At 58.8% G+C, this 20,561-nt stretch overlaps 2 protein-coding genes across 5 annotated transcripts; one reads left to right on the forward strand and one right to left on the reverse strand.

Annotated features, from left to right (window-relative positions):
* The first annotated feature begins 195 nt into the window (after positions 1-195).
* TMEM259 (transmembrane protein 259) lies at positions 196-11,063 on the forward strand. 2 transcript variants are annotated; one of them, XM_061474588.1, is made up of 11 exons: positions 196-451; positions 2,363-2,629; positions 3,233-3,401; positions 4,948-5,058; positions 6,344-6,466; positions 6,792-6,892; positions 7,753-7,810; positions 8,106-8,189; positions 8,640-8,772; positions 9,174-9,273; positions 9,999-11,063. In XM_061474588.1, the coding sequence occupies exons 1-11, from the start codon at positions 227-229 to the stop codon at positions 10,842-10,844; spliced, it is 2,217 nt and encodes a 738-aa protein (XP_061330572.1). In that variant the 5' UTR covers positions 196-226; the 3' UTR covers positions 10,845-11,063. The 2 variants fall into 2 exon arrangements, with proteins under 2 accessions (XP_061330572.1, XP_061330573.1); XM_061474589.1 differs by having other exon boundaries at positions 3,233-3,347.
* A 1,617-nt stretch (positions 11,064-12,680) lies between these two features.
* Positions 12,681-19,307, reverse strand: GRIN3B (glutamate ionotropic receptor NMDA type subunit 3B). 3 transcript variants are annotated; one of them, XM_061474785.1, is made up of 10 exons: positions 18,864-19,307; positions 17,552-18,150; positions 16,228-17,272; positions 15,900-16,045; positions 15,665-15,780; positions 14,746-14,897; positions 14,485-14,649; positions 14,344-14,411; positions 13,747-13,995; positions 12,681-12,769 (listed from the first exon to the last, which is right to left on the reverse strand). In XM_061474785.1, exons 1-10 carry the CDS (start codon positions 19,305-19,307, stop codon positions 12,694-12,696), a joined length of 3,060 nt encoding a protein of 1,019 aa, XP_061330769.1. In that variant the 3' UTR covers positions 12,681-12,693. The 3 variants fall into 3 exon arrangements, with proteins under 3 accessions (XP_061330769.1, XP_061330768.1, XP_061330770.1); XM_061474784.1 differs by having other exon boundaries at positions 14,344-14,649; XM_061474786.1 differs by lacking the exons at positions 12,681-12,769; positions 13,747-13,995; positions 14,344-14,411 and having other exon boundaries at positions 14,521-14,649; positions 14,792-14,897.
* Between the last annotated feature and the right edge of the window lie 1,254 nt (positions 19,308-20,561).

Genomic DNA, 20,561 nt, shown 5'->3' on the forward strand with positions numbered 1-20,561 from the left:
TGATCCTGGCCCTGCCGGGCCTGACCCGCCCTCCGCTCCGGAGGCGTCTGCGCGCAGGAGGCCAGGCCCGAGGGCAGCGGGACGGCGGCGGCAGCAGGAGCAGCACCGAGCAGCGCCGGGCACCGGGAGGCAGCGCTGAGCGGCGGCGCCGAGCCCGCTGTGCGGCCGAGGAGCGGCTCCCCCCCCACCCCTCCCCTCCCCGTGGCTCGCAGCCGCAGGAGCCACGATGTCCGAGAACCAGCCCAACGCCAACAACCAGCACCCGGGCAACGGCGGCGCTGCCGGGGGCAACAACCGGGGCGGCGTCCGCAACCCCAACCTCAACCAGAACCCCCTCATCAATGTGCGCGACCGCCTCTTCCATGCTCTCTTCTTCAAGATGGCAGTGACCTACGCGCGCCTCTTCCCACCCTCCTTCCGCCGCGTCTTCGAGTTCTTCGTCCTGCTCAAGGTGAGGGGAGGGGGGGGTTTGTGGGGAGGAGCCGACCTTGCCCTCGCTGCCCGGGCACGGAGGCACAGGTTCGCTTATTAACACGAACACCTGGTCGCTGCTAGAGGTCACAGCCTGCCTTTGGGGCCACCTGCACCACCAGCTCCCCTGGGCCTCTGCTCCGTGAGGAAGATGGGACCTGGTTGTAGTTAGTGGTCTCTGGTGGTCTCGGCAGTGCCAGAGCTGGGATTCCAGATCTGGAAATGGCAAGGAAATCGCTGAGCCAGCGCGCTGGGCAGGGACAGGGATGTGGGTGCGAGAGGTTTCTGTTTGCAACCAGTCCCTCTTTTTGGATACGTTGAATACGTGATCGTTGGAGTTCTCTTGCAGTCTTGTCTTCTCTGGAAGCACTTAATATACACCCCTGGTTTAACCCCATTTCCTTTTAGCAGGCAGCACCTTCAGCAGTGCTAGTGCAGCATCACACCGTGGGTACAAACCCTCCTGCTTTCTTGTCAGTGTGGGTGCAGGATTATCATGTGGGTGCAAGGTTGGAGACCCACGGAGGGACCTGTTGGTGCCCGCAGGGTGAGCTGCCTGTAGGTTAAATCCTGCTCCACAGCTCCTGGGGCACGCACTGACCAGGGTGACAATTAAAGGGAAGGGGGAGAGGAGCTTGAATGGGCTTCTGCTGCGAGTTCCTAAAATTCAGCTGCTTGAAGCAAGGAAACATTTAGGACAACTTGTCTCACTGCACATGCTTCACCCCTGCCAGGGGGTTTTACCATCTTTCTTCCCCAGCTGTCCTGACTGGATTCAAGGGGGACTGGGACAGGGCTGGTGCTAGCTGTGGGGCTGGTAGCGGTTCTTGCTGCTGTCTCCCTTCGATCGCATCACTCCTAAGGAAGTAAAGAGTATTCCCAGGGCACCTGCAGGGAACAGCCTGCTCCCGCCGCGGGGTTGGGATCAGCCTCTGCGCACCGAGGCCTGCGGCTGCCCGTAGTTGCGTGACGAGGGAAGGGAGGTGTTTCTGCTTTACCTTCCCTCCTGCCTTCCTGCGGATGGGCTGTTTACCAGTGCCTAGCAAATGGGTCAGGAGCGCTGCGTAGCAAGGGCAGCTGGTTAAACTGGGAGCGAGCGTCTCGCTGCGCTTGGGCCCTGAGTGCGTGACACCCGGCTGTTCCGCTCCACCGGCGTCGCGCGGAGCTTTCAGCTCTGAACTTTGGACGGCGTTGGGCAACGTCGAGCTGGATCCATGACCTTCGCTGCAGGGTTTTATTGGGCCGCTTCGGTTTGCTGTGGCTTTAGAGCTGCTCCCTGGGCCAGGGAGCGGTGATGTCCCTCACAGGCCAGCTCGACCTCCACCGCGGCAGCAGCGAGAGGTGGATCTGAACGCGGAGCTGGCTGTTGTGTGTGGATTTGGGTTGCCCTGCTCTTGTGGTGGGCTGTCTTTTGTTGGAGCTTGCTTTATGCTGCCTTTGGAAGCTGGGTGGTCTCCTCTGGGCTTCAAGAGGAGATGCTTTGTGCTGAGGAGGGAATGGTTGAAAGCCACGGGTTTCAATGGCTTTGGAGCCTCCTTAGTGCTGTGTTGGGTCTGTTTGTCTGTGTGCAGTCCTGAGGATGGTGTTGGTTTGCAGGATCTTACGTGGTGCTGGGGCCTGTGTACTGCACAGGTATCAGTGGCAGCTCTGGCCTTGTGAGCAGGAGGAGATTGATCTTGCTCTGTGTGTTTTTGGTGCGTTCCCCCCTTGACCCAGCAGTGCTGAGATTGCCAAAGTCTGGGCTGCTTGGGTTGGGAAGCGTAAAAACCTCGTGTCCAAATTAACCCAGTGTGTTTAAGGGCAAAGAGGAGATGGTTAAAACTGGGGAGGGGGCAAACAGGCCAAGGCTGGTTGGGTTGATGGTCTCTGCTTTGTTTCCTGCTGTGTGCAGGCTCTCTTTGTGCTCTTCATCCTGGCATACATCCACATCGCCTTCTCCCGCTCGCCCATCAACTGCCTGGAGCACGTGCGTGATAAGTGGCCGCGCGACGGCATCTTGCGGGTGGAAATCCAGCGCAATTCCAGCCGAGCCCCCATCTTCCTGCAGTTCTGTGGTGCTGACAAGTTCCCAGGGATGGTGGTTGAATCCACGGCTGAGGAAGAGGAGGAGGAAGAGGAGGAAATGACAGTGGATATGTTTGAAAACAGCTCTGTCAAGGTAAAGGCGCCTTCCCAGCATACACAGAACCTGGTTGTGGGTTTGGGGGGCAGTGGTTTGGTAGTGCAGTCCACCTGTGATCTCTCAGTCATCTGGGAGCAGAGTGTGTTCCTTGGCTTTTCCTGAACTCTCACAGCAGCCTCTGATGATAGAATCATAGACTAGTTAGGGTTGGAAAGGACCTTAAGATCATCCAGTTCCAACCCCCCTGCCATGGCCAGGGACACCTCCCACTAAACCATCTCACCCAAGGCATTGTCCAACCTGGCCTTGAACGCTGCCAAGGATGGAGCATTCACAACCTCCCTGGGCAACCCATTCCAGTGCCTCACCACCCTTACAAGAAAGAATTTCCTCCTTATATCCAATCTAAACTTCCCCTGTTATAGTTTGAACTCGTTACCCCTTGTCCTATCACTGCAGTCCCTAATGAAGAGTCCCTCTCCAGCATCCCTATAGGCCCCCTAAACTGATTTAAGATAGGAAGTAAAGTCTGAGGAAGGGGCCTCTTAAGTTCTCCTTTTGGTGCTGGGGGCACAGAGGGAGTGCAGAAGACTGGAGCTTTGGGGGTTTGCTGACATGCCTGCCATGATTCTCCAACAGTTTGAGCTGGATATCGAGCCCAAGGTGTTCCTCAAGCCATCCCGGGTGAGCAGCACCGAGGCGCTGACCCACAATGAAAGCCGGGAGTTCTCATTTAGTGAAGCAGCCACTAAAGGTATGGAGCCTCTGAGGGAGACTGTGTCCGAGTTTGAGATGCTAGCCAGAGCAGGTAAAGACAACTTCCACTGCTATCTGTGCCCCTCCCTCCCTGCCCTGTGCATCCTTCCTGCACGTCTCCTTCCTTCTGGCTTCCCTGGGCACGTGCATAGTAACCTTAAATGTTTTCCCTGATGCATTTGCCTGTCATTAATTGTGTCAGTACTAACAGTAGATCCACAGCAAGATCTTTCCTTTGGCTGGGAGGGAGGCTGGGAGTTGGGGGTTGCCTGGGCTATAAAATGTGCTGAAGCCTCTTGTTCCGGCACCCTCTTTCTGCAGTGATGGGTGGTGGATATCTCAGACAAACATGAACCTCCCTCCTTGAGCTGTTCTCTTTCCTCTTGAGGTCTGCAGGGGTGGCAGTGACAGGGCACATTCCTCCTTGCATTAAGGGTTTGGGTCCCTGAGTCAACACCAGGGCTTGGAACAGCCAATTAATCCCCAAAGCCACCGAGCGGGTTTTAGAGCACTGCGAGATACAGCACTGCTGCTCTGCATCATCCTGCTTCATCCCTCCCCTGGTCCCAGCAAGGCTTAAGCTGCTGATGCCTCTTAAACTCAAGGGAGGTTTTAGTGGCTTTGTATTATTCAAAATGGAATTCCAGCATTGGAAAATATGTTTCAAGTGGTTAGGGCTGGAAATCTATTAAAAAGTATTTATGTTAAAGTAGAGTCATTGGATTATTTCTTAATTTGCCTTTTTCACCTCCACTTTTATCCCTGGAAAGGCTGGAGTTCTTTGCTGTTCAGAAGGACTGGATATTGTGGAGGATTGTGAGGCTGGGCATTGCCTTGGCACTGTTCCCTTGCTCCTGCAGTGATTTTGCTTGATGCTGATCTAGAACTCGTTAGTCCTGAATTTAAGATCCTGAAGTGACAGAAGACTAGAGAGCAGTGACTATTTTTGGTGCAATACCTTTATTGGTAGCTGCTGAAGCTGAGCTGGGTGCACTGATGGGCTGTGCCTTGCTTTGCAGAACTCCTGGTTGGAAGTGATCCAGCAGCATGGTGGGGGAGAGAATTGTGCTGCTTCCTGATGTGATTTAACAACTGTGATCTTTTCAAAAGGGTCCCAGAGCCTCAAATCCCTGCTTTTATTGTTTGTTTTCTTTCCAGGTTTTTTGTGCTATAAGCACACCAAATTTGATACTTAGACAGACTGTTTTCCCCTGGAAAGCTGTACTTGCTCCTGCCTTTAGCTCTGAGGTTTGTCATTGCAGGGGTGAGCAGTGCATGCTCTTGCCTTGTGCGGTGTTTACTTGGTGCTCAGCAGGTGTAATTGTATTTTCCTGCTGTTTTCTAAACAACATAGAAAGCAGAAGTGGAACAGAGTAAGAACAAGTGCTCTTGGGCTTGTCAGGCAGGGTTTGGAAGCAAAAGTAATGTCCAAGAATGTGTATTGACTCGTTCTTAACAGGTTGAAGGAAGCCCGGAGCCTGTGCCTGCAACTGATTCTCTTCTCAGGACGTGGTGGGAGGGAATCCAGAGGTGGTATTTCTTTTTGATGGCTGTTCCCAACCCTGCTGTTGAGTGTCCCTTCCCACCCTCTCTTGCAGTGTGGCCGCAGGAGGAGTACATAGTGGAGTACTCGCTGGAGTACGGCTTCCTGCGCCTGTCCCAGAGCACTCGGCAGCGCCTCAGCATCCCGGTTATGGTGGTGACTCTGGGTGAGTGCTGGAGCTGGTGCAGGGGTGGGTGACTCTGGGTGAGTGCTGGAGCTGGTGCAGGCAGGGGTGGGTGAGGGCTCTGCAGAGGTTCCTATGCCCCGGTGCCTCTTTAGTCTTGTGGAAACTATTTATAACAGTTGATGGCGCTCCTTGCCCACGCAGGAGAGCTGCTTTATGGAGCCTTGATTGCTTTAGTAGGTCATACCTTTGCAAGAGGAGGAGCCTGAAATGGTGGAGCCTGTTTCAGCAAGCCCTAGTGTTGTGTCCAGCACAGTTTCCTCACTGAGGAAGGAAGAGGCTCGTGGTACTGAAAGATTTAGGCTCAGTGTGGAACAGCAGCAGCAGCATGGTGTTAGAGCCCAGCAGTGGGAGCAGTTGTGTGTCGGGGCAATACTGAGCAGATCTGCTTAGCACTGTCTCCACATGGTTCTTGTCCCTGTGAGCACCAGCAGACCATTTCCCTGAAGTGTTCTCTTCTCCTGGCATGTATAGAATCATCAGGAATATGGTTTCAAGCCTTCTCAGGCCTGTGAACTAAATTAATGTGTGATGAGCTGTTAAGGCAACAATGGGACTAGATTTCATTCCTTACTCCTAATCAAGCTGAGTTACAGCTGGACTGGAGTATTAAGCAGTTCTTCTGTACAGGCAATGGGCAGTTTCCCTGTTAAATGTCTGCTTCCTGACCTGGGTTTTCCAATTCAGCTAGAAAAAGTCCTTCAGTAGTACTTTACTGAGAAATTCCTTGTGTTCACACTTCCTGTTTTGTATAGATCTGGGTTATTTTTACAGGCTTCATGAGATGGAACTGAGCAGCCTTCATCCATGCCTAGAGCCATGGGGAGGTGTTGGTGTGTCCTCCACTGCAGGAGGGTCCAGCAGTGTCATGTTGAAGCCAGCTCATGGCTAAAATGTCCTAGCCTGGCCCTGTGAGTCTTACTGGAACTTGTTTCTCTGGGCCATTAGCTGGGGTGAGCCCAGGGAAATAGTCCAAGGCTAGAAGGCAAATTCCTTTCATGTCAGTGGCAGCAGAGAGCGTGAGAGTCCTGATGGAATTCTTGAGGCCTGGCTGACATTAGCATTTTGACAGCCTGGCTGGATCTGTCAGGGTGTGACATTTTCCCTCCCTGTCCTGCCCAGTTTATACTGCCAAAGGTCTGAGCACAGACAGGGCTCTGGTGGCACATGGGTCCTTCTGAGTGATAAGAAGTCTCTGTCTGCCCTGCTGCCTCCTCTGTGGCTTCAGGTGGGGACAACCTGAATGGGGTTTTTGTCTTCTCTCCAGATCCTACCAGGGACCAGTGCTTTGGGGACAGGTTCAGTCGCCTGTTGCTGGATGAGTTCCTGGGTTATGACGATATCCTGATGTCAAGTGTCAAAGCTTTAGCTGAAAATGAAGAAAACAAAGGTAAGGCTCAGAGGGATCAGCAGAGCAGTTGATGGTTTTTCTCTAGATGCGTGAATGTCATCCTCTGCCTATTGATTCATCTCTAATGAAGGGAATGGCTCCCTGTGTTATGTAGAGATGTTATTGTCAAGGACAGAATGAGACAAGCAGGAGGGGAGAGGTGTCTGCAAACGTGACTTCCTGCTGCCTCGCTGCACTGCATAACAACAGCAGTGCTGCTGAGGAGGTGTTGCTTCAGATCCTGTTCCTTTAGAAGGCACTGGAAGTTTGTTCTTGGGTGATGGGTGAATCACACTGAGCTTGTGTGCTTGTGGTTTCTCTTCAGGTTTCCTTCGCAACGTGGTGTCTGGGGAGCACTATCGCTTTGTCAGCATGTGGATGGCCAGGACTTCTTACCTGGCAGCCTTCGTCATCATGGTCATATTTGTAAGTTGACAGGAGTTGGGCATTGCCTGGACTCTGGGCCTGATGCTGGTCATGTTTGAAAGTAACAGCCCAGGCCTGAGCTCTCCTCATCTGCTTTTAAAGCTCAGCTGATGGAGCAGGAGGTTCTTGTCTTTGTGATGCTTGGTTTTCTGCATGTGGGTTCTGAAGTTCTAACACTGAAACAGAGGAGCTGCAGTAGGATGAAGTGATGGTTTCCTTGTCCAAAGGGTTATTCCTGTTAGAAAGGCTCGAAGCATAGTTAAACCACTCGGGCTGCTAAGGCACTGGGTGTGGAATTTTGTCCTCTGAGACTTCCAAGAACAGGCCTAATTTGCCAAGAGTGCTAAAGATAGATCCAGGTCTCCTGACTGTGTGAGATGAGGTGATTACAGATCAGCGTTAGATGAGATCCCAAGGGACACCAGCCTGTGTTCCTAGTCCTGGGCAGCTGTCTCTCTTCGTGTCTGTGCACTGGTGCAGTAGGGTACGACTGGCAAATTGGAAGGGGAAATGAGAGCTGGTGACTGTCAGGCGGCCTTATGAGCTGGTGGGAGGAGCACACATGGAGGATGGGATGAAACTGGGCTTCCAGCCCTGTTGCTGTTTGGTTTGGCCCCTGCTGGACTCTTCAGAATTGGTCTCTTTACAATCCTCACTGCAGTGACACAAAGAGGAAGTTGGGGAAGTTGCAGTTATTCTTTGTGAGGTCTGCACACCTCAAATGGAGGAGCATGGGCTACACACCGTGTGCTGAGCAGCACAGCAGGCCCAGGCTCGCCTGGCCAGGCTGCAGGGTGATTCTGGTGGTGACTCCTGGGCCTCTGTGGCTCTTAACTCTGGTTTCTGCTCTCGTGTTTCAGACTCTGTCCGTTTCGATGCTGCTGCGCTACTCGCACCATCAGATCTTTGTCTTCATTGGTAAGGATTTTGGAGGGGTTTAGGGTGTGCTGCACGCTGTGCCTGCTCCAGCACAGTAGCCCCTGTTGTTGGTTTAGAAGGCTCTTGTGTGTAGCTGCACAAGGAATATATCTCCCTATGGCCCTGTGACCGGGCTTGGAGAGCTGTTCTGTCTCTGACAAAGTGTCAGGGACAGTGGTCTTGGGACACTGGACTTCACTGCGTGTTGCAGTGCTCTGAATGGGGAGCAGCATGGGATGGAGGGTCCCGTGGCCTCACAGCCACTTCGTGTCATAGTCTGTTCTCCTTCTTGCAGTTGACCTGTTACAGATGCTGGAAATGAACATGACAATTGCGTTCCCTGCAGCTCCCCTCCTCACTGTCATTCTGGCTCTCGTAGGTAAGGACATGAGCTCACTTCTTGTGCTGTGCAGCATGTCTCATTGGGATCTGCAGGGAGTCTGACACGCAGCAGCTAGTTAATGTGGCACCTTGTGAGGACCCTGAAATTTGATGGCACCCTAAGCTGGATCATCCTTGTGGGTCCCCAGAAAGCAGCTCATTTGGAAATCAGTTCATGTCAGATTCATGCTTCCCGTGACCATGCTGCATTAGCGTAGTCTGAGTTTGAAAAGCCCCCTAAACCTCCCCAAAATCTGCGCTGTCTGGAGCCAGCTGATCATCTGGCCTGTGCAGTGGCTGCAGGCAGCAGTGAACATGTTTGCCCGTAGCTGCTGCTTTAGGGCAGTTTGGTGCTGCTGTGGCCTATGCTGCACGGTCACCAGGCCCCTGCTCTGAGGTGACAGAGGATTCCCTCCTGTGGCCCTGATGCAGCTGCTCTGTCCCGCAGGGATGGAGGCCATCATGTCCGAGTTCTTCAACGACACCACCACCGCCTTCTACATCATCCTCATCGTGTGGCTGGCCGACCAGTACGATGCCATCTGCTGCCACACCAATACGAGCAAGAGGCATTGGCTCAGGTGAGGGCTGCCCGGGGCCTCCTTCCCGTGTTCTCACCACGTGTCCTCTCCTCAGGTGGGAAAGGGGCCGCTTCAGATCCCTTCCAGCCCTCCCAGGCAGCAGCACTTCTGCTCCTGAATGCTTCTGTGGGAGCTGCCCTATGTGTCACAGGGCCCAAAGTGCAATTGCTTCCACTTTGGGCTTGTTCCTGGATGTCAGGAATCGCCTCAGTCCTTTCCCTGCCCTTTGTTCTGCCCTGTTGAAGACTTGTTCATAACAAGGCAATTTGAATTACCTGTTAATTGGAGTCTGCACCGCCCTGTGCAACCTGCCCCAGCTCGGAATGGAACTGGGAGCAGACAGACGCTCACGTTTGTCCTGTCTGTTGCCATATCCTGATGATTTCTGCCTTTCCCTCCAGGTTCTTCTATCTGTACCACTTTGCCTTCTATGCCTACCACTACCGATTCAATGGGCAGTACAGCAGCCTGGCTCTGGTCACCTCCTGGCTCTTCATCCAGGTGAGTAGCTGCCACTTCTGCTGCATGGTGATGCAGCCAGCCCAGAGGCAGGAGCCACTGTGTGACTTACCACACACCTCACAGGGATCTGGCTTTATCTGACTTGTTGTCAAGCTGAGTCTGAGCAGTGATCTTTATGTAAGAGATGGAAAGAATCCCTGGTTTGGAAACGGAACAGCAGGAGGAGGCTGGTGAACAGGAGGGCTTCTTGGCCACTGGCTCAGATCCAGCCACGTGACTGACAGTGGCTGATGTCACTTGTTAGGAGGTGTTAGGGAAGGGTTTCTGTCCTGGCTCTCGGGAGGAAATCCCACCGAGGATCTCCCCTTGAAGAGGCTGAGGAGCTGGTCAGGCCTGTGCAGTGCAGAGACCAGCCCCAGGCTTGAGGTCTCCAAAATCCTGGTTCAGGCAAACCTTTTGTGTGTATTGCTGGTGTCCTGCCCCTTTCTCTGCTGCCACCAAGACAGGGAAGGAAGGTGGGCTAGAGAAATGCCTTCACCCTTCCAGTTGTCAGCCCTTACAAGGGAAGAGGGGTTGTATTCCATTCTCCTTAGAGAGAAACTGTACATGTAGCTTGCAGGGGTTGTAGTAGAAGGGATAAATCTTCCCACAGTGTCAGATAACCTCGTGGTCAGAGCAGCTGATCTCTCTAGCCATGAGGAAAGCGTAGTTCTCTAAGGTGTGTTAGGCCCAACGAGTGACTCCTTTCCCTTTGCCTTCTCTAGCACTCCATGATTTACTTCTTCCACCACTACGAGCTGCCGGCCATCCTCCAGCAGATCCGCATCCAGGAGATGCTGCTGCAGACCCAGCAGGTGGGCCAGGGCACTCAGACCACGCTGCAGGACAACCTCAACAACAACACCACCGCTGCCCCCGTCGACGGGGGGAGCCGCAGACCCCCCCTGCCCGCCGGCCCCTCGGGGGACGGCGCCAGCCCGGCCGCCCTGGCACCCAGCACGGCCTCCAGCGTCATCGCCGCTGCCACCGCGGGCAGTGACCTCAACTGGGTGGCGGAGACAGCCGCCATCGTCACCGAGGCCTCCTTCCTGTCCGACCTGAGCACGACCCTCCTGGAGCCCAACGCGGTGCACGAGGCCATGGCCAACGGGAGCCCTCAGGACGCTGCCTCCGGCTTGGTCGCCCGCATCAGGGTGAGCAGCGAGCACCCGGAGACGGCCGTGGGCTCCATCACCATTGAGCTCACCTCGACGTCTGTGGTGGCTGCAGCAGATGTTCCCCCCGCCGCAAAGGCGGCCCCGGCTGCAACCCCGCTCCCGCTGCAGGAGGAGGGGGGCTCTGTCCCCAGCCATCCCCTCCCGGAGCAGACTGAGGCTGGGGAGGGCTCGGGCAGCCAAGGCCGAGCGAGCAGCAAGGACTGTGCTGGCAGCAGCAGCAGCAGCAGCAGCGTGGCGCAGAGCCCTGCAGCCTCTGCCGAGGACACGGAGCAGGACAGGCGGTCGGGGCGCGTGCCTGGGGACCGGGGGGACAGCAGCCCTTGCCCAGCACCAGCAGAGAGCCCACCCCGCTCCGCACCCTGCCCGCAGCCTCACTTGAGGAGCCTGTCTTGAGCCCCTGTTACTGTAACTCTGGACTGCCGGGGAGGCATCTGGATTTTCCTTTGTTACCGTTTCTCACTTCACCGTCATCCTTAACCCATGAATTCCTCTTAGTGCAGAGGTGGAGCAGGCGGGATAGAGAAGAGGTGCTGCAGTGAGCCTCCTCTGGGAAGAGCCCGTGTGTGCTTGTGTGCGAGAGCCTGATGGACGCGGGACGAGGCAGCCGCTCTGGGTCCCTGCCCCAGCTTTTCCTCTTTGCCCCCTGTGTTCATGTTTGCGGCCTGGATCACAGCCATGAGCGTGTGTGCGTGTGGCAGCTTCATGTTAGAATAGCAGCTGCGTGTGGACAGGGGGTGGGTTTTCAGACCCCCCCCCAGGAAAGCAAGAGAAACCTGATCGCCTCCCCTTCTCCTTAGGGGGAAAAGGAGCTTCAGCCCTTCCCCAGAGACTACGTTTGCTGCTGCCAGGGTAAAGCTGGGCAATAACCAAAGCCGAAGCTGCAGTTCAGCCCCATCTTTTCTGTCCTTGAGTGTCTCCCAGCCCATGGCTTTGGGATGGAAGCTGCTGTGTCCAGGTGGGAGCTTCCATCGCAGGTGAGAGGCGTGTGGGCAGTGCTGGCCTCTGTGCCACTGGTGATGGCTGGGAGGGCGATGGGAGCTTGGCCTCTTAACCTGCCTGCAGCCAACATAAAGCAGGGGAAGATGGGCTCAGGTCACATCCGCTGGGAGCCTGTGGGGCCGTTTGGGGACAGCAGCTCTGCCCTGGGGATGGTGTCTGCTTTTCAGTGCCTTGTCCCTGCCACGGGACACGTCTGTGTCCAAGATCAGCCCCATCCCAGCGCAGAGAGCGCCTTTTCCCTGGCTCAGCTCTTGCAGGAGGTGGTTTAGCAAAGAACCAAAAGGAGCCAAGACATTTCAGCTGGTTTCCCTCCTTTCCTCACAAGCTGCCTGTGTCTGAGCCCTCTGCCCTGCGCCTGCTGGGCTTGGGGACAGGGACGGGCTGGCCTCACAGCAGGGTTTGCAGGGGCAGGTAGAGGGGGGATGCTCAGGGCTGCAGCATGTCCATAGGGCTGAGAGGAGGAGGAGGAACAAGGTGGAGAGGGGAGGTGCCTCATGGGGTGCTGCCCTTGGCGGGGGGAGCTGTCACTGTGCCCCTCAAGTTCAGAGTCATCTCTCTGCACCTGGAGTCCATTCCCTCAGAGGGCTCTTGTGCACGTTCCAGCATCTTCCACCACAAAAAGGTTTCCCTGTTGGTGCCAGGGGGCTCAGAGCCCCCCCCCTTCACTGTCTCTGCATTTCCCACCCCAAGGCCCCCCTTTTCTTTGTGTTTGGCCTCAAGGAGCCCCGGGTGTTGCTTTTTTTGTGGGGGGCCCTGCTCGTGACTGGGCACAGGCAGAGCTGGGGGCTGTTGGGCAGTGGGGTGGGAGGGGAAGGGATGGGGGGAAAACCAAACCAAATGCTTTGACGAATGAAGAGTAGAGTTCATTCTATTTAATTAATGTACAAAATGTGTTTGTATATAATAATAAATATGATCTCTAACGCTGCTGCCGGGGTGGCCTGCAGCCGCTCTGCTGGACGTGGGGCTCTGAGGAGCATCCCGAAGGGATGCGCCAGGGGAAGGGAGGATCTTGCTGTGCTGTCGCCTGCTCCTTTCCCAGCTGCCCCCAGCTGGAGTTGGGGGTTATTTCCTGCCCAAGAGAGGGGCTTTTCCCTGCTCCATGTGGGCCAGTGCATCCACCTCTCAGCATCCACCTCTTGCCATCCACCCGCAGTGCCTGGAGGTCTGCCCAGCTTTGCTGCTCCTGGAGGGGCGTTTGGGACCTGTCCTGCTGCGACATCGCTGCGCTGTGGGGTGAGGGCTACTCACCTTCCTCTTCCTCCTCCTCCTCTCTGCTGCTCTGCGGTGGGGCTGAGCTGGGCTGGACCCGTGGGTGCCTGCGGTGGAGGGAGGGGAAGCGTTACCCTCGCCCCGAGCGTTGCTGCATTGAGGATGCAGCTGGAAGGCAAAAAGCAGCCGTTCCTTGTCTCCATCGTCTTTGTGACTTAATCCCCCAGCCTTCAGGAAGGGGCTGTGGGGGCCTCATATCCCATCCCATTGCTTAAACCCCCATCCCAAACCTCACATTCCATCACTGCTTAAAAACCCATCCCAAACCCCACATCCCATCACTGCCTAAACCCCCATCCCAAACCCCACATCCAATCACCGCCTAAACCCCCATCCCAAACCCCACATCCCATCACTGCCTAAACCCCCATCCCAAACCTCACATCCCATCACCGCCTAAACCCCCATCCCAAACCTCACGTCCCATCACCGCCTAAACCCCCATCCCAAACCCCACACCCCACATCCCATCACCGCCTAAACCCCCATCCCAAACCTCACGTCCCATCACCGCCTAAACCCCCATCCCAAACCCCACATCCCATCACCGCCTAAACCCCCATCCCAAACCTCACATCCCATCACCGCCTAAACCCCCATCCCAAACCTCACATCCCATCACCGCCTAAACCCCCATCCCAAACCCCACGTCCCATCACCGCCTAAACCCCCATCCCAAACCTCACGTCCCATCACCGCCTAAACCCCCATCCCAAACCTCACGTCCCATCACCGCCTAAACCCCCATCCCAAACCTCACATCCCATCACCGCCTAAACCCCCATCCCAAACTAAACCCCTCAGCTAAGGCTGCTGCCTGCAGTTTAACCCCCAGGAAGGGGACATGAAGGACCTGACCCGGGGGCGGGGGAGCCCAGCCCCAGGACCACCCCCTTCTCCATCCTCCCATCCCAAAGCCCGTTTCCTTCCATCCCTCACCCCTTTGCTCCCGCTCCTATGGACGGGACCACCGCACCCTTTGGGCTGCTTTGGGGCTCCCCACCCCGCTCCCTGCCCTCATCACCTCTCGGGGGGCTCCTCGGTGCCCATGGGCGCAGGCAGCCCCCGGCCGCCCTTGGCCGTGCCCAGCGCAGCCCCCAGCTCGCTCCTCCTGGCCAGCGCCGCCCGCAGCCGGTCCCGCAGCTCCCGGATGCTCCGCTCCAGCTCCCGCAGCTCCCGTTCCAGGGGGGGCTCCTCGGCCTCGGGGGGGGCTTTGCTGTCCAGCTGGAAGCGCACCCGCCGCGTGCTCCAGGGCCTCGGCTGCAGGGCGCACCTTGGGAGGGGTGGGAGCCTTGAGCGGGGACCCCCCCCACAACAGGGGGGTGCCCATGGGGAGGAAGAGAAGCATAAAATGAAGCGGGGTGGAAGAGAGCTTTAGGATCACGGAATCCCAGCATGGGTTGTGGCGGAAGGGACATTAAAGCTCCCCCAGTTCCAACCCCTTCCACTAGAGCAGCTTGCTCCAAGCCCCTGTGTCCAACCTGGCCTTGAACACTGCCAGGGATGGGGCAGCCACAGCTTCTCTGGGCACCCTGTGCCAGCAGCCCTTTGAATGAGGAATCGTTCCTGTATCCAATCCAAATCCAAAGGAGGAGTGGGGCAGCACCCGCTGCGGCCGTACCTCTGCTCCAAGCCCAGCTTTCGGCTCTCCTGCTCCTCTGTGCCCGTGTTCAGAGCCCGGTGGATTTTCTATGGGGAACAAAGGACGCGTGAGCAGGGGGACCAGAGGAGGGATGAGCGAGGGAAGAGGCAGCAGCAGCACCTGGCTCGTGTGCAGCCAGTAGTTGAACTTCTTCTTGCGCTTGATGCGGGGCAGGACGAGGCGGTAGAAGACGTGTTCACCCAGCGAGGTGAGCAGCGAGGTGCTGAGCCCGATGCAGAGCAGCACGAAGAGCCCTGAGAAGTGGTAGATCCCCATCTGCAGGGTCTACGGGGGGGGGGGGGGGGGTAACAAAGGGTGGCGGTTGAGCTGGGCTGTGTGGGGCTCAGACCCCCCAGAGCCCCCCTCCCATGAGCCCAGCACCTCGGTGACGGCGAGGACGCGCTTCCCGCACGGCACCATCTTGTACCACTTGTCATGGAGGAGGTCGATGAAGCCGGAGGACTTGTACCAGCTGATGAGCTTGGAGATGTTGGAGGTGAGCGGTGAGTTCTGCGGCAGGCCGATGCCGTAGCCTGGCCCCGGGGACAGAGCGCTGGGGAGCCGTGGAGCGGGGCGGCATTCCCCCGGCACGGCCCCATGGGAGCCACGGGCAGAGAGCACACATAGGGACACATACAGACACATAGGGACACATAGGGACACATAGGGACACATACAGACACATAGGGACACATAGGGACACATACAGATACATAGGGACACATAGAGACACATACAGATACATACAGACACATAGGGACACATACAGATACATACAGACACAGAGGGACACATACAGATACATACAGACACATAGGGACACATAGGGACACATACAAACACATACAGATACATACAGACACAGAGGGACACATACAAATACATACGGACACATAGGGACACATAGGACACATACAGATACATACAGACACATACAGACACATAGGGACATATAGGGACACATATGGACACATAGGGACACATACAGACACATAGGGACACATACAAACACATACAGAGACATACAGGCACATACAAATGCATATGGACACATATGGACACATACAGACACACACAAATACATACAAACACACACAAACACAGACACATATGGACACATACAGCCATGTACAAACATACAGATACATACAGACACATACAGAGACATACAGACACATACGGACACACGCAAACACACGCAAACACACACAAACACACACAAACACACACACACAAACACGCAAACACACACAAAGAGTCCTGTGCCCCCCCCCAACAGCTCCCCCATTTCCCCCCAGACCTTCAATGGCGAAGGGCTTCCCCACGGTGAGCAGTTTGCAGTCGGAGTCGATGGAGACCTCGTAGTCCAGCAGCGACTTGTCCATGATGAAGGCGTTGAGCCTGGGGGGCTCCGTCCTGCACCAGCACAGGGGCATGCAAGGGCTGAAGGGATGGGGCAAAACCTGCCCTGGAAGGGGTAAAAGGGGGGGACGACACACGGGACACCCCCTCAGAACGCTGTCCTGGCCCCTCACTTGAGCATGGTGATGCCGGCGGGGGTGTTGGGGACGTTGTGGCGCCGCATGTGCTCGTGCATCTCCGGGAAGCTCTTCTTGATGTACTCCTCGGCGCTGCTCTCCCACACGGTGCCGAAGCAGAAGCCCTGCGAGGGGTGATGCAGCTGGAAGGAGGCACCAGAGCATCAGTCGGGAAGAGCCCCGGCTCCCTGCGGACGCATCCCAAGGACCTGGGCTGTGGGGACCTTTAACGCGCATCCCACAGGGGAAGGTGGAGCCGGGACAGATCCCTCTTCCATGGACCCTGCTCCCACCCCATCCGAAGCAACCCGGACCCTCTCCCAACCTTTGGGTCGTGGATGCCCGAGAGCTCCTCGAAGGTCTTGTCCCCCACCATGACGGCCGCCAGGTTGGCCGTGTAGCTGGAGAGCACCAGGAGGCAGAAGATGGCCCAGAGGTTCATGAGGAAGCGGCCGGTGCAGCACTTGGGGGTCTTGCTGGACACGGTGCGCCCAAAGAGGATGGCGTAGCAGAGGTTGAGGGCTGAGGAGTAGGAGAAGATCTTCATGCGGTTGCGGCCGAGCGGGGTCATGCCATAGGGGCTCTTCCACTCGTAGAGGGTGAGGAAGAGGGCCGTCATGTGCAGGGCCACGAAGATGCCCACCCACATGGTCCAGTGCAAGGGCCACATGAAGGCCCCGATGGGCGACGCCGTGTCCTTGGTCCTCACCAGGATGCCCAGGCTGGTGGAGAAGAAGGGGCTGGTGAAGTCGATGACTTTGCTCCGCGCCGAGTTGATGCTGAAGGAGGTGACGGCCATGTGGGCCGTGCCGCTGAGCAGGTCCCCCACCAGCCCCGTCCAGCGCCCGTTCTTCCAGGCCCCGTATTTCCCATCGCCCACGATGTAGAGCTCAAAGGCAAAGCTCATGTCCTCCGCCAGCTTCTCCAGCAGGTCGATGCAGTACCCGTAGCAGCACTTCTTGTACGCCCGCGGCACCGAGCCGTTGCCGGCACCCAGCTCCTCAAAGAGGGCGTCCAGCACAGCCGAGTCGTTGGTGCCGGGGTCCAGGCAGAGCTGCCCAACGGGGCAGCTCTCGTCCTCGTCCACCTCCCTGGTGAAGACGAACGGGTGCTCCACCAGCGTCACCACGCGCAGCCGCCGCCGGCTGCCCGCCGCCGCCTCGCCGGGGCCGTGGCGCTGGCTCTGCCGCACGCCCTCGTCCAGCTCCAGCCTCCCCCGGTGCCACGACCCCACCGTCCCCCAGGCCGGGGCTCCCCGTGGGTCCCGCTGCAGGCGCCACACGTGGAAGCGCTGCTCCGGCCGCACCAGCCTCGCGCTCTGCACCCGCACCGGCCCCGTGCGCCCGTGGAAGGAGGCGTTGGACAGGAACCTGGAGGGGAAGGGGATGGGGGGCGGTCACAGGAGCTGGGAGCCATGAGCCTGATCGAGGACCGGGTGTTATTGATGGTAATGGAGCAACCGTGCTCGGGAAGCATTGAGGGAGATGGGGAGTGACACGTCCCCATCCGTGCAGCCAGCACACAGCGCGTCCCGGAAGCGCTGAGCCCCACGAGGGACCACACAGGGCTCTGCACACACACACACACACACCCCCAGGCACCCCAGTGTGATGGAGCCGGGGAAAGGGGCACCCCAGCACCTCCCTTACCGGGACAGGATGAGCCCCGGGGCCTCGCCGCCCACCGGGCGCCCGTTGCTGCAGTTCCCCGTGGTGTGCAGCACAGCGGGGCCGGGCTGCGTGCGGGCTGCGCTGCCGACGGCGCGGGCCACCAGCTCCACCACGTCCTGCATGAAGAGCTCCAGCGGCGGCGGGTTGAGCTCCCCGTAAGCCAGCAGCCCCAGGGGCAGCCCCTCGGTCTGCAGCTCGCCGGCGCTGAGCGGGGACCCCAGCACCCAGTGCAGCTCCTGAGGCAGGAGCCCCGACTCCTCGGCCGTGCGGAAGATGAGCCGGGCGCGCTGCAGGTCGCAGCCGAGCATCAGCACCGGGCTGGAGAGGGCCCTGAAGTGCTCCCGGTGCTGCTGGAGGTAGCGGGAGGCCCTGGGCTCATCCAGGTAACCGAGGTCCAGGATGGTGCGGAGCAAGAGCTGGGAGCGCCGGGCCCAGAGGCTGAGGAAGCCGGAGACGTCCCAGGGGTGGCAGAGCACCAGGTTGGTCTCGTGCCAGTCGTTGGCCTGCAGGATGCTCACCACCACGTCCACCAGCGTCTCCAACGAGCTCTGCCGGTCCACGTGGAAGTGGAAGGGGCTCTGCCGACACAGAGGGGTTGTGGCTGTGCCCCTGCCTGGCTCCTGCCCCACGGGAAGAGCCCAAAGGCAGCACCAGCCACGGTCCCTCCCTCCCTCCCTGCCCGCGCTCTGCCCATTCGCTGCCCCATCCAGCACAGGGGACTGAGGGGGATCCAGCACCAGGCACATCCCTGGGGTCGGGACTGGGGCTTGGGGGATGCAGGGCTGCTGGAGGAGCCAGGGAAGTTGCCTTGGGCTGAGAGCTGGGATGGGGCTGCGATAGAGTCGGGCAGGGGGCCATAAGAGATGAGATGGGGGCTGGGATGGAGCCAGGATAGAGCTGGGATGGGGGTTGGGATAAAGCCAGGATGGGGCTGGAACGGGGGCCAGGAGGGGGCTGGGATGTTGCTGCGATGGGGGGACAGGATGAAGCTAGGAGGGGACGCGGAATGAGGCTGGGACAGACAAAGGATGGGTGTTCAGGATGCGGGTGGCAATGGGGGTGGGATAGGGCTGAGATGGAAGCCGGGACGGAGCCAGGACAGAGTTGGGATGGAGCCGGGATGCAGCAAGTGCGAGGAGCTGGGATAGAGCCGGGGCTGGAGCTGGAATCAGCATCGGGAGAGGAACCGGTTTGCGACCCGCTGCGGAGGGAGACGAGAGCTTGGACGGAGCCGGGCCGGGGACCTGCCCCCGGTGCCCCCGGTGCCCGGCGCGGCGGATGCGGGTCCTACCTGCGCTCGGACGGGCAGGAGCCCGCGGGTGTCCGGGATGCTGAGCACGGGGATCTGCAGGGCGGCGGCGAGGAAGTCGAGCAGGAGCAGCTCCCTGCGGGAGCGGGGCAGCGCCAGGACGGCGGCAACGCCGCGCCCCGCCAGCGCCCCGCAGAGCCACCGCGCCAGCGAGCGCGGGTCCCGAGCGGCCGGGCCGCCCGCCACCACCTCCAGGCTGAGGTTCGAGGGCAGCGGCGTCCCCCCGGGGCTGGCACCGGCACCGCTACCGGTACCGGCGGCTCTGACCAGCGCGGCGCGGAGCCGGGCGCGGCGGGGGGAACCGGGCGGCAGCAGCGCCCCGAGACGCACGGCGGGGCCGGGGGGGGCCGGGACGCGGCAGGGCTGCGGGTGCCCCCCCGCCGCTCCCAGCGCCGCCAGCAGCCACAGCGCCCGCAGCCCCGCCATGAGCCCGCAGCCACCGGCCCCGCCGCGATGCGCCCCGACGGGGCGGGCCCGGGGAGGGAGCGGAGCGGGGCGGGCGCGGGGAGGGGCCGGGAGCGGAGCCGGGGTTGGGGGGGGGGGGGGTGGCTCTGGTCCCGTCCCGCAGCCCCCGGGCACACGCAGCAACGCGGATGAGGCCGGGGGGGGGGGTCCGGGGCAGGAGCCCCGCGGTCCCCAGCGTGGTCCCGGCTGCCTCTGGACCCACCGGCACCTTCCTCCTCCTCCTCCTCCTCCTCCCCGAGCCGGGCTCGGAGCCCTGACCTCGCCCCCAACACGCGGTAAAGGCTGGGGCTGGACCCCCCCATCCTCAAAGCCGATGGGGTCCCCGGGCCGGGGGGTGGCTGCAGGGTTTTGGAGCCTTCCTCCCCTCCAGGGGTCACCCTCCTCATCACCCCCGGGGAAACTGAGGCCCGGCCCCAGGAGCACAGACACGGGGGTACGAGGAGGCAGGGACACGCTGCGAAATCCATATGGAAAAGAAAGTGAGGGATGGAGCCAGGTACCAGCTGGCAACAAGTATTGATCATTGGGCTGATCTAATGAGTCACAGCTAATGAATTACCCCTGCAGAGATGGGGGGGAGCAGAGCAAATCCTGCCAGGGCAATGGGAACCCCTCATCAGGGGGTGCTGGTCCCCCCTGGAACAAGATCTTCATTGTGGGACCCCCAGCAGCTCCTTCCCCCAGGATAAAGCTCAGGTGGGTGAGTGCTGGGGAAGGGGGGGAGCAGGCTCTGGGTATGAAACTGCCCCCCAAAACCCAGCTTCTGCCTGAGGGCAGCACAGGAGGGGGCTCACAGGGAGCCCCAAGCAGCACCGCAACCCCACTGCTGGCCAACACCAGGCTCTCCTTATGGGGGGGGGGGAAGAGCATGCTCCCAGCTCCCTGCTGCAGCCACTGGACCTGGATCCAAACTGGCAGGAGCAAAGTGGGAGCAAATGGGAGCAAAACGGTGCCTTATTAAGCTAAAAGCATTATCTAAGGCACTGTGAGGAGACAGGGCCCTGCTCCATCCCCGCAGGGACCCATGAACTGAGGACGGAGCAGCGCTGCTTCCCTCCCCTGGGAACTGCCTTCCCCATGGCCAGAGCTGCCACTGGGTTACAGAGCCCTGGCACCAGCAGCAGGGAGCTGAAAAGAGAAACCCGAGGCACCTTTCACTATAAAATCCAATTCTTTTATGTAAAAAATAAACCTAAACAGAACCCACCCCTCCCA

This window comes from Pezoporus flaviventris, unplaced genomic scaffold (assembly GCF_033815535.1).
Source record: "Pezoporus flaviventris isolate CSIRO_AGI_PZ_B2104156 unplaced genomic scaffold, CSIRO_AGI_Pfla_v1 ptg000080l, whole genome shotgun sequence".
Taxonomy (NCBI): Eukaryota; Metazoa; Chordata; class Aves; order Psittaciformes; family Psittacidae; genus Pezoporus; species Pezoporus flaviventris.

Bases quoted from the DNA above. Each gene is read 5' to 3' on its own strand.
- GRIN3B (XM_061474784.1), bottom strand. From the start codon at position 19,307: ATGGCGGGGCTGCGGGCGCTGTGGCTGCTGGCGGCGCTGGGAGCGGCG. The intron at 16,046-16,227 runs GTTGGGAGAGGG...GCCTCCTTCCAG, and splicing joins CGGGCATCCACGACCCAAAG to CTGCATCACCCCTCGCAGGG. The intron at 14,898-15,664 runs GTCTGGGGGGAA...CCCCGGGGCCAG, and splicing joins GAAGCCCTTCGCCATTGAAG to GCTACGGCATCGGCCTGCCG.
- TMEM259 (XM_061474588.1), top strand. From the start codon at position 227: ATGTCCGAGAACCAGCCCAACGCCAACAACCAGCACCCGGGCAACGGC. The intron at 3,402-4,947 runs GTAAAGACAACT...CCTCTCTTGCAG, and splicing joins TGAGATGCTAGCCAGAGCAG to TGTGGCCGCAGGAGGAGTAC. The intron at 5,059-6,343 runs GTGAGTGCTGGA...TCTTCTCTCCAG, and splicing joins GGTTATGGTGGTGACTCTGG to ATCCTACCAGGGACCAGTGC.